Source organism: Fundulus heteroclitus, chromosome 2, assembly GCF_011125445.2.
Source record: "Fundulus heteroclitus isolate FHET01 chromosome 2, MU-UCD_Fhet_4.1, whole genome shotgun sequence".
In the NCBI taxonomy this organism is placed as follows: Eukaryota; Metazoa; Chordata; class Actinopteri; order Cyprinodontiformes; family Fundulidae; genus Fundulus; species Fundulus heteroclitus.
In genome coordinates, this window is record NC_046362.1 from 33,012,512 (window position 1) to 33,026,662 (window position 14,151).

Sequence of the window (14,151 nt, forward strand, 5' to 3'; positions counted from 1 at the left end):
CGTCGCTGCCAGACACACACACGCACACACACACACACACACACACACACACACACACACACACACACACACACACACACACACACACACACACACACACACACACACACACGCCTCCCTCCATGTGCAGCAGGACTGCCCCTAAGGCTTCCCACAGCTTCACACACACACCAACACTAAGGAATGTTCATCCACACCTTTTAGAACTAAAACTGGATTTTTTTTAAACTTTCTCCACATGAAAGTTATCTCAAAATCAGTGTTGTATAGTAATGAAGTAAAAATACTTCACTACTGTACTTAAGTATATTTTGGAGTACTTTATACTTTTCTCGAGTATAAAATTTTTTGATTACTTTTACTTCACTATACTTCTGAACTTAATTGCATACTTTTACTCCAATACATTTTCAATGTTTGGTTTAGTTACTCATTACAAAAAGAGAGAGAGAGACTCACGCACGCAAGTGTTTTGACCCCACCTACTGATTGACTGCGACAAAGTCGGGATTTGTCTGGGTTTGTTCATCACCACCAACAGGATAAGAAGCTGGTTCAGTGGTAAATCAGGTTGAATTAACCTTGTGTTATAGGTAAAGCATCTAATAGCAGAGAGTCCTAATTTTCTTAACTAAATGATAACCTGCAGGTGTATATATTAGCAGGTTTACCACTTCCTGTAGTTTAACTAAACCTGGTTTATCACTTAACCATGTTCTTAGTATACACCCCCTGGTCTAAATTTTACCTGCACTTGGTTGTGTACAATTTTAAAGTGCATAGCACTGACCTTACTTGAAAAAGAAAAACTCAAAGCTTACAAAAAGGTTGTATTTTCTGTCTAAATGTCTCCTGCACTTGGTTGTTTATATTATTTTAAGTGAATTTGACCTTCAAAGTTTACCAAAATGTAAAAAATGTCATTCAAACTGCATTTGCTTTGTTTTACTTTTTACTTATACTTTTTATTACATTACTTGAGTACATCTATTTTTACAGTAATTTTCATACTTAAGTACAAGACATTTCAGATACTTTAAAGCTTTTACTCAAGTAACATTTCAGTCAGTGACTTGGACTTTTACCAAAGTCATATTTTGGAGAGGTACCTATACTTTTACTTGACTCCGAGATTTCAGTACTTTATACAACACTGCTCAAAATAAAGAAAGTCAAATTTCAGTTTCGAAGTGAGATGAAACCAATGCTCCGCGTCGTTCTGAGCGTTAATAAGTCACAAGTTTTTACTCTCATGCTCTGAAGAAACAAGTTTTATTAGAAGTTCATTTAAAACTGCACAGTAAAATAATTTAAGGCACAAAACAGACGTTGGTTTTCGATCCTGACAGCAGGGCTGAACCACCTGATTTGCTTGTTTCTCATGGTTTGAAGGGAAACATTCAGGTGTTTCTCACCTGTCAGAGAGGCAGGAGGATCCACCTGAGGATGAACTACAGCTCAGATGATCCGCCGGCATGGAGGTCAGAGCGACAGCTCCAACGGACCTGCAGAATAACGGCTTCCAGTGCAGCTTCTACAGACAAACAGTCCAAAGAGTTCACACTCTGCAGGAAGATGCAACACCCAAAACATGGAGAACACCATGATGTTCTCCCTCTGAGACGAGCCGTCCTGTTTCCTTCTGGCTGGCAGTGACCGATCTGATCAGAGACGCAAAAATGGCTCAGAGATTTTGTTTATGAAGTGCTAATAAATTAATGATTTTATTTACAGATAGCTGCTGACGGGTCGTGTCGTCCCAGTTCTGGAGCCAAATCTACCGACTGATTCCCAGTTTTCAATCTGAGGCTGAAGGAAAAAATCCTGCAACAGCACCTTGGTTGGTTCCAGCTGGGCAGTTTAATGTTTCTTCTGGTGCGGACGGAGGATGTTTCAGTTTGGACCTTCAGAGCCGTGACAGAGTCAAACCTGCATGCTTTAACCTGATACCGCTTCACAGCTGGGGCATAAAAGGAGCCAACAGACCATTGAAGGCATCAAGAATCCTCCTGAGATCAAGCTTGGACTCTTGGAGCTCATCCAGATGAAAGCAGCAGCAGCTTCACTCCACGTCCTGGTCCTCCATGATGGCTCGCAGGGCCTCGAGTCCCTCCATGGACACGGTCAGCCGGGCCACCACCTCGCTGCTGTCCTCCACGTCCAGCACTGCAGCAAACACACAGAGACACAGAGCACTGAGCAGCAGAACAGACATAGACCTGCAGAAATAGGCAGATAAACTCTGACAGAGCTGCAGATTTTTTATTTATTATTTATTTATATAGCGCTAATTCATGATACATGTCATTTCAAGGCTCTTTCCAAAAGTCAAATTGAATCAGATTATACAGGTTGGTCAGAAAGTTTCCTCTCTAAGGAAACCCAGCAGGTTGCATCAAGTCTCTCCAAGCAGCATTCACTCCTCCTGAAAGAGCGTAGAGCCACAGTGGACAGTCGTCTGCATTGTTGATGGCTTTGCAGCAATCCCTCATACTGAGCATGCATGAAGCGACTGGTTTTAAACTAGGGCTGGACGATAATTCAATAACAATATATATCGACCATAGAAAAAGTGTCAATAAAAAGTTCAAATAGAACAGTTTTCCTCTGTTTTGCATTCTAGCCTATCATGTAGGTTAATATAACAGTCATTACATCCTCCCAACCAATCACATCACAGACCCAAATACCAAGCCCTGCCCCCTTCAAAGAGTTCAGAGAGCACGCGTTCTTTTTCATTTTTTTTTTTTTTTTTCCCCAGGGTCCTGTCTAGCAATATGGCAATAGGAATTGATGTCTCAATGCCAGATAGAGCTCGACAGATTTTGCTTTTACAAGTGGAGCGAACAGCTTTCCCCATAGTGCTCCACTTGATTTATGCTTGTAAATAGCTTTATTATGATTCCTGCAAGGAGAATTTCAAATTATATGGACATGACAATGGGAGAGTAAAGGAAGAACAAAAAGTGAAAGAAAAGAAAAAAAAGAGTAGAGGTGAAAGAAAGAAGAGATAAAAGGAAGAGAATGATAAAACGTCCTCTGTCTGCTCCATCACCTGGAAAGAGACACAAAAAGAACAGCACAACCAACAGACATAAAGCAACAGATACACTCTAATAACACCTAGATGCCATTGCTAAATCATATATATTATTATGTAAGCTGACATGTGTAATGTGATATTTGAAAAAAGAAAGTGAAAGAACATAAATAAATAAATAAATAAATTATAAGATTACTGTATATAAGTGAACACTTAATACCTGGGACCCAGCACCAGTGGAAGATGTGAAAGTGCACTAGTTTAGGTGAAGATTATCCAGAAATAGCTTGATAGTGATTGTGGAGAACCAAAGACCCACCTTCCCCGAGCACAGAGGCAGGCGTCAGGGGACCCGTAACCCCGGACTCCCAAAGGGGTCCCTAAAGCAGGTCGCCCAGGAGGGGCCGACACAGGATATCTGCAACCCCCCCCCCAAGGAAGGAGCAGAGACGACCCCGAGGAAATCCCCCAGCCACCGCAATGCCGACGCCCTCAAGAGCCGCGGAGACGAGCCCGTGGGCTCCGCCGGCAGCCAGCCCCGCTGAAGTGGTCCTGGCCATGGGCCCTGAGGGCCAGAGGCCCCAGGGGCGCCCCGCCCCCGCGACGAGGGCCCCGGCCGCCCCCCGGGGGGCCAGGCCCCGTGAAGAGGCCGCCGGGAGTGGGCCCGCGCACGCCCGGGAACCCGCCCCAAACCCGAAGCCAACCAATGCGCCAGGGGGCCAAGGCGCCCGTAATTCTGGTAAAACGTTGTTTGAATAAAGGGTTGAGTTTAAATTCAGTGTTTGAGTGTTCTTTATTTAAAAATAGGTTGTTAGCAACATAAAACGGCCAGGGCTGCACTTAAAATCTATCAATATGTTTTTTTTCTCTATCGTCCAGCCCTATTTTAAACCAGTTAAAAAAAGGTAGAAAACCAGCAGAAATTTAAGCTTAATGTGAGAGGAGATGTTATTCAGAGCTTGAAAAACCCTCCTGTCAAATGGACCCGTTTTAAAGTTTGAAGCTCAAGGATAAATAGTTAAAAATATTTTTTTCAGCATGAAACTTCTTCTGGTTGCCCTAATTAGTGTAATGAACATATAATAATAAAAATGGTTCATCTCACATATTTGCAACCACGCCCTGCATGTTTATATCACACGGATACTGTTCGGGTCAGTTTGACCCAGCAGGCAAACTGGAGGTAAAAAGGGTGTCAGAAATGTGTTTCTTTCTTTGCAACTGTGAGACAAATTTCACCCTATTTACTTACACACACACACACACACACACACACACACACACACACACACACACACACACACACACAGGTGATGATGTTATGACTTTTGACGGGAACCATTTATGCACTGCTAAAAGTAACTAAAACTAAAAGTAACTAAAACTAAAAGTAACTAAAAGTAAGTAAAATTTGCTTAAAATTATGCATACAATTATACATTTTCTCTTTTTACAATGCAAAAACGGATCTAAAAATAAGTGTATTTATCCTTGATTTGAGCAGCTAAATAAGACTATTTGCCAATGCAATGAGAATTTCTACCCTTAAAATAAGATAATTAGACATCCAGCACTTGAAATAAGATGGAGATGAATTGTTGTTATTTTAAGTGCAAATAATCTTATTCCATTGGCAAATGGTCTGATTTACCTGCTCAAATCAAGGACAGATACACTAATTTCAAGAGAATTTTACTTAATTTAAGTTTCCTTTTTGCAGTGACATCTGCCAGGAAAACTCCTCTTACATTTAGTGGACAGTCTACAGGGGAGGGTCAGAACATATAAAAGATTCCCTGCAGTCCTACCAACATTACACTCTGACCAGCAGACCTTTACAAAAATAATGACAGTCCAGGAGGCTCTGGAAGACGCCGTTGATCACGGCAGTAAAACAGAGGAGGATGTGTCTGAAGACGAAGACCATCTTGAGCTAAATTCTGATTCTAGTGATTCTGATTTTGAACCAAATGAGGGAATTGCTGCTCCTATTCCTCCACGCACGGCATTCATGTCAGAAAATGGTCTTTATCCCCAGCTATGCGTCAGGCACAACCGTCTGCAGAAAACATAATAAAGACAGTGCCAGGGCCCACTGGGATGGCAGTGACTGACCTCAAGTCAGCTTTTGAGCTGCTCACACCGGATTCAACACAGACGATCGTTCTGGAAATGACTAATCTAGAAGAAGGGAGGTGTGAGTGATTGTGTGCTGACCGCTCAGGCTGGCCTCCGTCACGTCCTCCTGCTTCTCCAGGATCTCAGGGATGCTCAGGTAGGCCACGCCCACATCCTCACACTCCCTCTCCTGCTCCTCTTCCTCTGGCGGCTCGCTCACCACTGTGAACCGGATCCTGTCGGGAGACACATCATCATCATCATCATTATCATCATCCATCATCATCAACAATAATCATCAAAACTATCATGATCACCACCATCATCATCATCATCATCATCATCATCATCATCATCATCATCACCATCATTGTCATCATCATCATCATCATCATCATCATTACTATCATCATCATCATCATCACCACCACCACGATCACCGCCGTCATCATCATCATCATCATTACTATCATCACCACATCCATCATCATCATCATCACCACCACCGCCATCATCATCATCATCATTACTATCATCATCATCATCATCATTACTATCATCATCGTCACTGTCATCATCATCATCGTCACTATCATCATCATCACTGTCATCATCATCATCATCATCATCATCATCATCATCATCACTATCATCATCATCATCATCACTATCATCATCATCATCACCACCACCACCATCATCATCACCGCCATCATCATCATCAATCATCATCACCGCCATCATCATCATCACCACCACCGCCATCATCATCATCATCATCATCATCATTACTATCATCATCATCATCATCATTACTATCATCATCGTCACTGTCATCATCATCATCGTCACTATCATCATCATCACTGTCATCATCAATCATCATCACCACCACCGCCATCATCATCATCATCATCATCATTACTATCATCATCATCATCATCATTACTATCATCATCGTCACTGCCATCATCATCACTGTCATCATCATCATCATCATCATCACTATCATCACCATCATCATCATCATCACCACCACCACCATCATCATCACCGCCATCATCATCATCAATCATCATCACCGCCATCATCATCATCATCATCATCATCATCATCATCATCAATCGTGATCATCACCACCACCACCATGATTACCGCCATCTTCATCATCATCATCATCATCATCACTAACATCACCACATCCATCATCATCAATCATCATCACCACCATCAACATCGTCATCAATCATCATCATCATCATCAATCGTGATCATCACCACCACCACCACGATCACCGCCATCATCACCATCATCATCATCATTACTATCATCATCATCATCACCACCACCACCGCCATCATCATCATCATCATCATCATCATCATCATCATCATCATCACTATCATCATCATCATCATCATCACTGTCATCATCATCATCATCATCATCACCACAACCATCATCATCACCGCCATCATCATCACTACCACCAGCATCATCATCCTCATCATCATCAGGCTGCAGCCAGGGATCAGTTGAGCTTCTGATCTGAAACCAGGAGATGAGGCTGAACAGCATCATGATGTCAGCATTCTGTCAGATCACATGATCAGCTGAGTTCGTTACTCGCCATCATCCTTAGAGCATGGCGGACTCTGACTGGATTCACAAACGATTATAAAGTAAAATAGTCTGATTAATTGAAAAAAAAAAGAAAATACCACGAGTGAAACCTATTCAGTGATGAGAAAAATCAGGAAACAAAACTATTGATTTAGTAAATGTTTAAAAATCAATTTAAATCCCACACCAGGCTCTGTGTGAAGGCCCCAGACTGCCTCAGATCTTAAATGTTTCAGGTTAGAGACAGACTCGGCCTTTTTCAGCTCAGCTAGGAGAAATCTCAAAGCTGTTTAGCAAGACAACTGAAGCAGAGCAGCTCGTCTTAAAGCAACAATTATAGTGACCCTTTAGGGGCACAGGAACACATCAAAGGCTTCTGTTTGTCCTTTCAGTGGATTCCAGTTAACTTTTGTAAAGGTAAAACCGTTGTTTTGGTGAGAGGATAAAAAGATCGGCCGCCAGCCTCTACTCTTCCCTCAGATGTGGCTCTCATGATGGTTCTTTTGACGGGTTTAAGCTTCAGTAATAACAACAACGTTAACAACAACACTACTACTACTACTACTACTAATAATAATAAAAACATTAGAACAAAAGAGCTATTGTGTAAGACGGTCATGGAAAAGGGTGGCAGAATTCAGCTAAATAAAAAAACTCTAGTTTCATCTGAGGGCCTCTTTAGCAAAGCATTGGTCTGCTGACGTTTCTTTTGTATCTTTGGCTGAAAACGACTGGCCGTGGTTTCCTGATGGATAAAAAAACACTGCAGAGCAAAGGAATCTTTCACCCAACCATGGAGGAAGGACTACACTTTTATCCTGAACACACGAAAACACAGCTAGAACAATCTGAGGGATAACTACGGGAATGCTGCTGAGGACTAGAAGGTAGAAACAGAGTATTTAAACTCAAAGCGTTCCAGAAGAACCAGGAAGAAATACCCCACACTCGTTATGATCAGGCCTGCTGAGGGTCAAGGACGGAGAAATTCGGAGCAAGGCCGTTTAAAAACAAACAGAAGAATTTTAAAATCACTTGTGTCGCTCACAGGGAGCCAGCGAAGAGCAGCCAGGACAGGAGTGACGCGCTCATGCCGGTGAGATCGTGTTACAAGACGTGCTGCTGCAGAGTTTGACACCGAAACAGAGAACATTGCAACGGTCTAGATGTGAGGTAACAAAAGCACGAATGACTTCAAAATCCTGTCTAGAAATATCTTTTTATTTTTTATTTTGTCAACTTGTCGGAGTTGGAAAAAAAGCTAGTTTTTAAAACTGAACTTATTTGAGCATCAAATTTAATACCATCATCTACACTGCAAAAATGGATCTTAAAATAAGTCAAATGTTCTTAAAGTTAGTGTATTTGTCCTTGATTTGAGCAGGTGAATAAGATTATTTGGCAATGGAATGAGTATTTTGACCCCTAAAATAAGATAATTAGACATCCTGCACTTGAAATAAGATCATGTAGATGAGTTGTTCCTATCTTAAGTGCATAAATCTTATTCCATTGGCAAATCATCTTATTTACCTGCTCAAATCAAGGACAAATACACTAATTTTAAGAACATTTTACTTATTTTAAGTTCCGTTTTTGCAGTGTAGTTCCACTCCCAAACTAGTGACAGTGGATCTCACATGAGGAGACAAGGAGCCAACATTCAGATTGTGAGCATCACAAGAGCCAGCGGGGCGGAAAAGTATGACCTTGATCTTCTTTTCATTAAAACCTAGAATATTTAATGCCATCCAGGCTTCGACTTCTTCCAGGCATTTCAGCAGCGTATGAACGGCTCTGCGCTCTCCTCTTGTCACCGTACAATAATGAAATCTCTGAAGTTTGCAGACGCCGCCGCTGTCAGCGGTCTGATCCGGGACAGTGAAGAGCAAACAGGCAGGAGGTGGGTCAGCTGGTCCACTGGTGGGCCCAGAACCACCGGGGGGGAAAACCCGTTAAAGGCTGTGGGGATGATGGTGGACTTCAGTGGAAACGTTTCTTTTTCTGTTATAGAGAGTAGCTGCTGCCTGCTTACTGTTACTTGTCTGCCTGTTTCTTTACACGATGCCAGCGATGGAGTCCAAGGCCAAACTCCTTGTTTGTAGCCTCAAGCTTGGCTAAATAAATTAGATTCTCTAGAGGATTATCTGAGGAAGGTTTTAACGGACTGACTGACACAAAAGAGGACGCCGTAAAATCTGAATGGATCCAGGAAGCTCAGCTGCTCAATTGACTTGGAGGTAGAGTCATAGAAGTATGTTCATTTGTCTCATTTTTCTCTCCTCACCTCTCCATCTGAGGGTTTCGTCCCTGCAGGACTTCCCTCAGCAGTCGTCGCCTCGCTCCGTTGTTCTCTGAATCCACAGGAATCACTGCAGGAAGACAAACAAGTGTTAGAAACAGGCGAACACAAAGAGCACAGAGCGATTTCTACCGGTGTTATCAACACGTCCTCAAACTGTGAAACGGGTTGGTTAGCTTTATCTGAAAAGAGCAGTTTATGTTCTGGTTATCAGTCCTGACTAAAACTGATTTCTACTAAATTGGTAATCCTGAAATGTAAAAAGTCTGAGTGAGCGTGTGAGACTGAGAGTAGGACAGCTGCTACAGCTTCAAAGTTCAGAGGATTCCCGCTGATTTACACTGCAAAAAAGGAACTAAAAGTAAGTAAAGTGTTCTTAAAATTAGTATATTTTTCCTTGATTTGAGCATGTAAATAAGACTATTTGCCAGTGGGATGAGTATATTTTACCCCTAAAATAAGATAATTAGATACCCTGCACTTGAAATAAGATGATGGAGATGAATTGTTCTTATTTTAAGTGCATAAATCTTATTCCATTGGCAAATAGTCTTATATACTAGCTCAAACCAATGAAAAATATACTAATTTCAAGAAATTTTTACTTACTTCTGTCATGGTTGAGTTTTGGTTTGGCTTTGTTTTTCTGTTACTTTCATTTTTTCATCTCTTTTGGGTTAGGTTTGACTTTATTTATTGTTAGTTTTCAGTCATCAGTTATTTTCTGTCAATTTTCACTTCACCTCCTCAGCAGTCAGTCACACCTGATAATCATTTACCAGTTAATTAGTCAGACCCTTGTTTCACCTGTTAGTGCTCTATTTAAACCTCCCTCTGTCTTCAGTTCAGCACTGGGCCATCATCATTCCACACCTCTCCATGCCAGTCCCCGTTTTGCCTTGGAAGCTTTGTTTTGCTCCTGTTGTTAAGGTTAGTCCCTCTAAAGACTGTTTGTTCACTGTTTGTTCCTGGAGAGGTTCTGCTCTGTGTCCTGGTGTCTCCAGGGAACTGCTAACTGGACTAGCCATCCTGGAAAGGCTCTGCTCTGTGCCCTGGTGTCTCTCAAGTTCTGCTAACCTGACTAGCCGCCCTGGTGAAGCTCAGCTCTGTGCCCTGGTGTCTCCAATGAACTGCTAACCTGAGTGCTATGAGGCCTGCTAGCCGAGTAGCACCTAGCAAGTGTGGACTCTGTCTCCGGGCCGTCAGCTCCTGCCATTACATTCATCCCTGACCTTCTGCAGTCCTGAACCTCCGGTCTTCATCACTCACCACCCAGCATACTTCTTTCAATAAAGACTCAAACTTTTAGTTCCGTGTGTGCGTCCTGAGTTCATCGGTAAACAAAACCTTGACAACTTCTAGTTCCCTTTTTGCAGTGTAGGCTCCATCAGCATAATTTCTGATTCATTCTTTCATACAGCAAAAAGGAACTAGATGTAAGTAAAATTTTGTTGAAATTAATGTATTTGTCCTTGATTTGAGCAGGTAAATAAGATGATGGAATAAGATTTTTGCACTTAAAATAGGAACTACTCATCTCCATCATCCCATTTCAAGTGCAGTATCTCTAATTATCTCAGTTTAATAGTTTAATTCTACTGGCAGATAATATTTAGCTGCTCAAATTCAAGGACAAACACACTAATTTCAAGAAAATTTTACTTACTTTTAATTCTCTTTTTGCAGTGTATTTGTCAGGGACCTTGCACAACAAATGTGTTGCACCAACCAGCTTTAGCTACAAGCTAATTTTCATCTGTCGTCCCCAGGCAGCAGCAAGAAACAGGTAACAATGTACAGAATATTACAAAATGTAAACGAATAAATAAATTAAAAGCACCAGTAAGAAACAACAGCAACAGATTACTCACAACGTTTCTCTCAATTAGTCAAAGGTAATGAGTTCCACATCCCTGTAGCGTTAATGGCATTTTGTCCAAATACTGAGGATCTGAAGTTTATTTTATTTTTTATTAAAAACAATTTCTCTGAAGTTTATAAGACAGTGTCCTCTGGACACCATGATTTTAAAAAAACTTCCACAGGCTGTGGGGCCAGATTATGTAAAGTTTTATACACTAAACTAACATTGGAGAAGAGAATAAAATGCACAAATGTTAATGATTTATGTTTTTGAACATTGGCTGCCCAGCTGCCACAGACAGATATTCATGTTATTCAGCAACAGATCTGGCTTTGGCTCCACTTGCGATTCCCTGGAAGATGATGGGAGTCGCTGAGGAAACAGAGCACATCCGCAACAACACGCTTAACTCCGCTTAATCAAGCCAGCACATTAATGATGTTTTCAATTAAAACAAACTCACAGGAAAATCCATAAAATTTCTGCTGTTCACACAGGTTTAGATTCAAAGAACAACAAATGAACCTGTGATCTAACCACAGTTGGCTTGCGGGTGTTTTTAAGCAGGAAGGGAGGGACATTAGTGAAAAGCGGGACATTATTTCTCTTCAGCCTGCAGGATTCAACCTCAGACAGTTGAAATTTACTCCAAAGGCACACAAAGTAAATTTGGGAAAACATCTTGGGTCCTTTTAAACGAACGAATGTGGCCCTATGTAGAAAAGGCTACAGCAAAAAGACAATTAACTTCAGATGTAACTATTATTACTGGAGACTCACAGGAAACAAAAGATCCAAGATCCATGAAAGACACTGATGTTTTCTTCACTTTGTGCTAAAAAAATAAATCACAATCGTCTGAGGTTCAAACGCTCAAAGATTTAGTGACATTAAAAAAAACATTAGAACATATGTTTTTACTAATCCTCCGAATTCACAGACTTCTCGGTTTCGGCTCAGTTTCATTACAGCCAGAAGCTTAAATTCAGCCATCATTCTGGGTTGTAATGAAGTCCAAGAGCTTTCTATAAAATCGCTCTGCAAAGATAAACTATCAGCGTCCATCATTGAAAATAAATGAATAAATATTTCCCATTATAGTCCCACAGAGGGCTATTTTGTCTCTGAGTTTAACAAATCCCTTAGGGAGCAGTGTGCTGGCACACGGGGAGCAATCTGTGGTCAAGAGCCTTGCTTGGGGAGTTTCGAACCACCAACCTTTGGGGCCTCTCCAGGATGCAAACGCTCAGCGCTCTAACCACTAGGCTATCGCTCCCCGCATCAATGATCACTAACCTGAAGTTACAAAATAATACAGAACCCCAAACGTAGCAAATTTATACTTCATGGATGGATTTAGTACAGAAATGTAGGAAATATAGTAATTTTATTCATATTTAAACAACTTGTTATTGATAAGGGCCTTGTCATACACTGGTTGAGATTTTACCTGGACTTCCCTGAGAAGCCAGTCATAATACCTGGTACACAACTGGTAGTTTTAGGTAAATCCGTCCTATTAATCAATAAAATAGATCTACAAGCTGACAGGACCAATGTTGTGAAAACTCACATTATTAATAATATAGCCAAAAAAATGTCTTCATAACAGGGTCTGATTAATTAATTTAGGATAATTGCCAAAATAAAGTTTGTTAAAGGGGTCATGACAACAAAGTTCATTTTTCTGAGGTTTTGGGGGATGTAAAATGATCTGATGATTCAGGATTAAGTTCAGTTTAGCAAACTTCAGATTCATTAGAGATTTTCTTTCAACTAAAGCTGCTAAATCATATTTTTTCCCCATGATTTTATCCCACATAACATATTGTCTATTAAGCTAGTCCAATACTCACTCTACTACAATAAAACCATTAGAAACATTATACAAACAAGCATTAAAAATACTGGATAAAAAAAAACCATACCATTACCACCACTGTAGTATTCTGAGGAAATACCAGTTACTTATCTGGGACAATCTTAACAAATTCAAAAACATCTGTTTAATTTATAAAATCAGACATAGTTTAGCATCACCTCCACTGTGTGACTTTGTACAGTTCAGATCCAGTGAGGTCAGGGTAACCAGAGGGGTAGTGAGGGAAGACTACCATATGCTTGATGGACATACAATGATGTTGCTGCTGCTTCTTTTGCTTAAAAGCTTCAGGAATTCAGGACTCAGCTAATTGTCCACATGTTGACACTTGCTGCCTAGTGAGAGCCTCTAATCAATATGATGGGATTTCATCCAATTCTTAATATGAAATGATCAAGCACATTAATATTAATTAATAATACCAATCTTTGTTTCTCCTGTGTTAAGTTTATCTAATATTCTGACAAATTTTCTATGATTAACAAAACAAACTTCCTGTTTAACTCCAGCACCAGCAACCTTAAGTTGGTTCACTAACAGCAAGCGTGTGTTTTATCACGGCAGCTTGAGATGGCTCTCAACTGTGGCAGCCTAACGTTCTGCACAGAGGAAGATCGGATGATGCCTGCAAAAACGGGTCTAAAAATAAGTAAAATGTTCTTAAAGTTAGTGTATTTATCCTTGATTTGAGCAGGTAAATAAGATTATCTGCCAATGGAATGAGTAGTTTGACCCCTAAAATAAACTGCACTTGAAATAAGATGATGGAGATTAATTGTTCCCATTTTAAGTGCAAAATATTTTTTCCTGCACAAATCAAGAAAAAATACACTCCTTTTAAGAGCATTTTACTTGTTTCTAGTTCCGTTTTTGCGGTGTGAAATGACTAAAGAGTGACACACCTTTGCTGTAGTTGAAGTTGATGAGCCGGCCCTGGGGGGGTTTGGGTAGAGACAGAGGGGTCTCCTCGGTGGGAAGATCCAGGAAGTTGTACTCCACAAACAGGCGAACCACACTGTCGTCCAGCGCCAGCCGGGACTGCGGCGTCAGGCTCAGAGAGACCACCTCCACCCGGACTCGCTCGGAAAGCTGAGGACCAGAACAGGTTTTACTGTTGATTCACCGATTCAATCCAATAAAACGGTAAGAATCAACAATTTGGTTCAGTTTACAGACCAAACTTTGGAAAATGCTCACTGATTGAAACTTTTTTAAAGTTATTCAGACTTTCTTCTTCAGCATTTATAATGAAAGCCACCAATAAACCTAGCTAGCCTTTAGATATCAAATTAAATAACTTATGTATATATTTGTTCAG

The 14,151-nt window shown here is 40.8% G+C and overlaps 1 protein-coding gene across 1 annotated transcript in view; it reads right to left on the reverse strand.

Moving 5' to 3' along the window:
• Positions 1-1,255: 1,255 nt before the first annotated feature.
• rpgrip1l (RPGRIP1 like) overlaps positions 1,256-14,151 on the reverse strand; it is a 33,748-nt gene continuing 20,852 nt past the window's right edge. Inside the window, exons 24-27 of the mRNA XM_036125607.1 lie at positions 13,736-13,922; positions 9,073-9,157; positions 5,261-5,397; positions 1,256-2,166 (exon numbers count right to left, since the gene is read on the reverse strand). Coding sequence (XP_035981500.1) covers positions 2,063-2,166; positions 5,261-5,397; positions 9,073-9,157; positions 13,736-13,922 — 513 coding nt within the window. The 3' untranslated portion in view covers positions 1,256-2,062. The remainder of the gene's footprint in view (positions 2,167-5,260; positions 5,398-9,072; positions 9,158-13,735; positions 13,923-14,151) is intronic.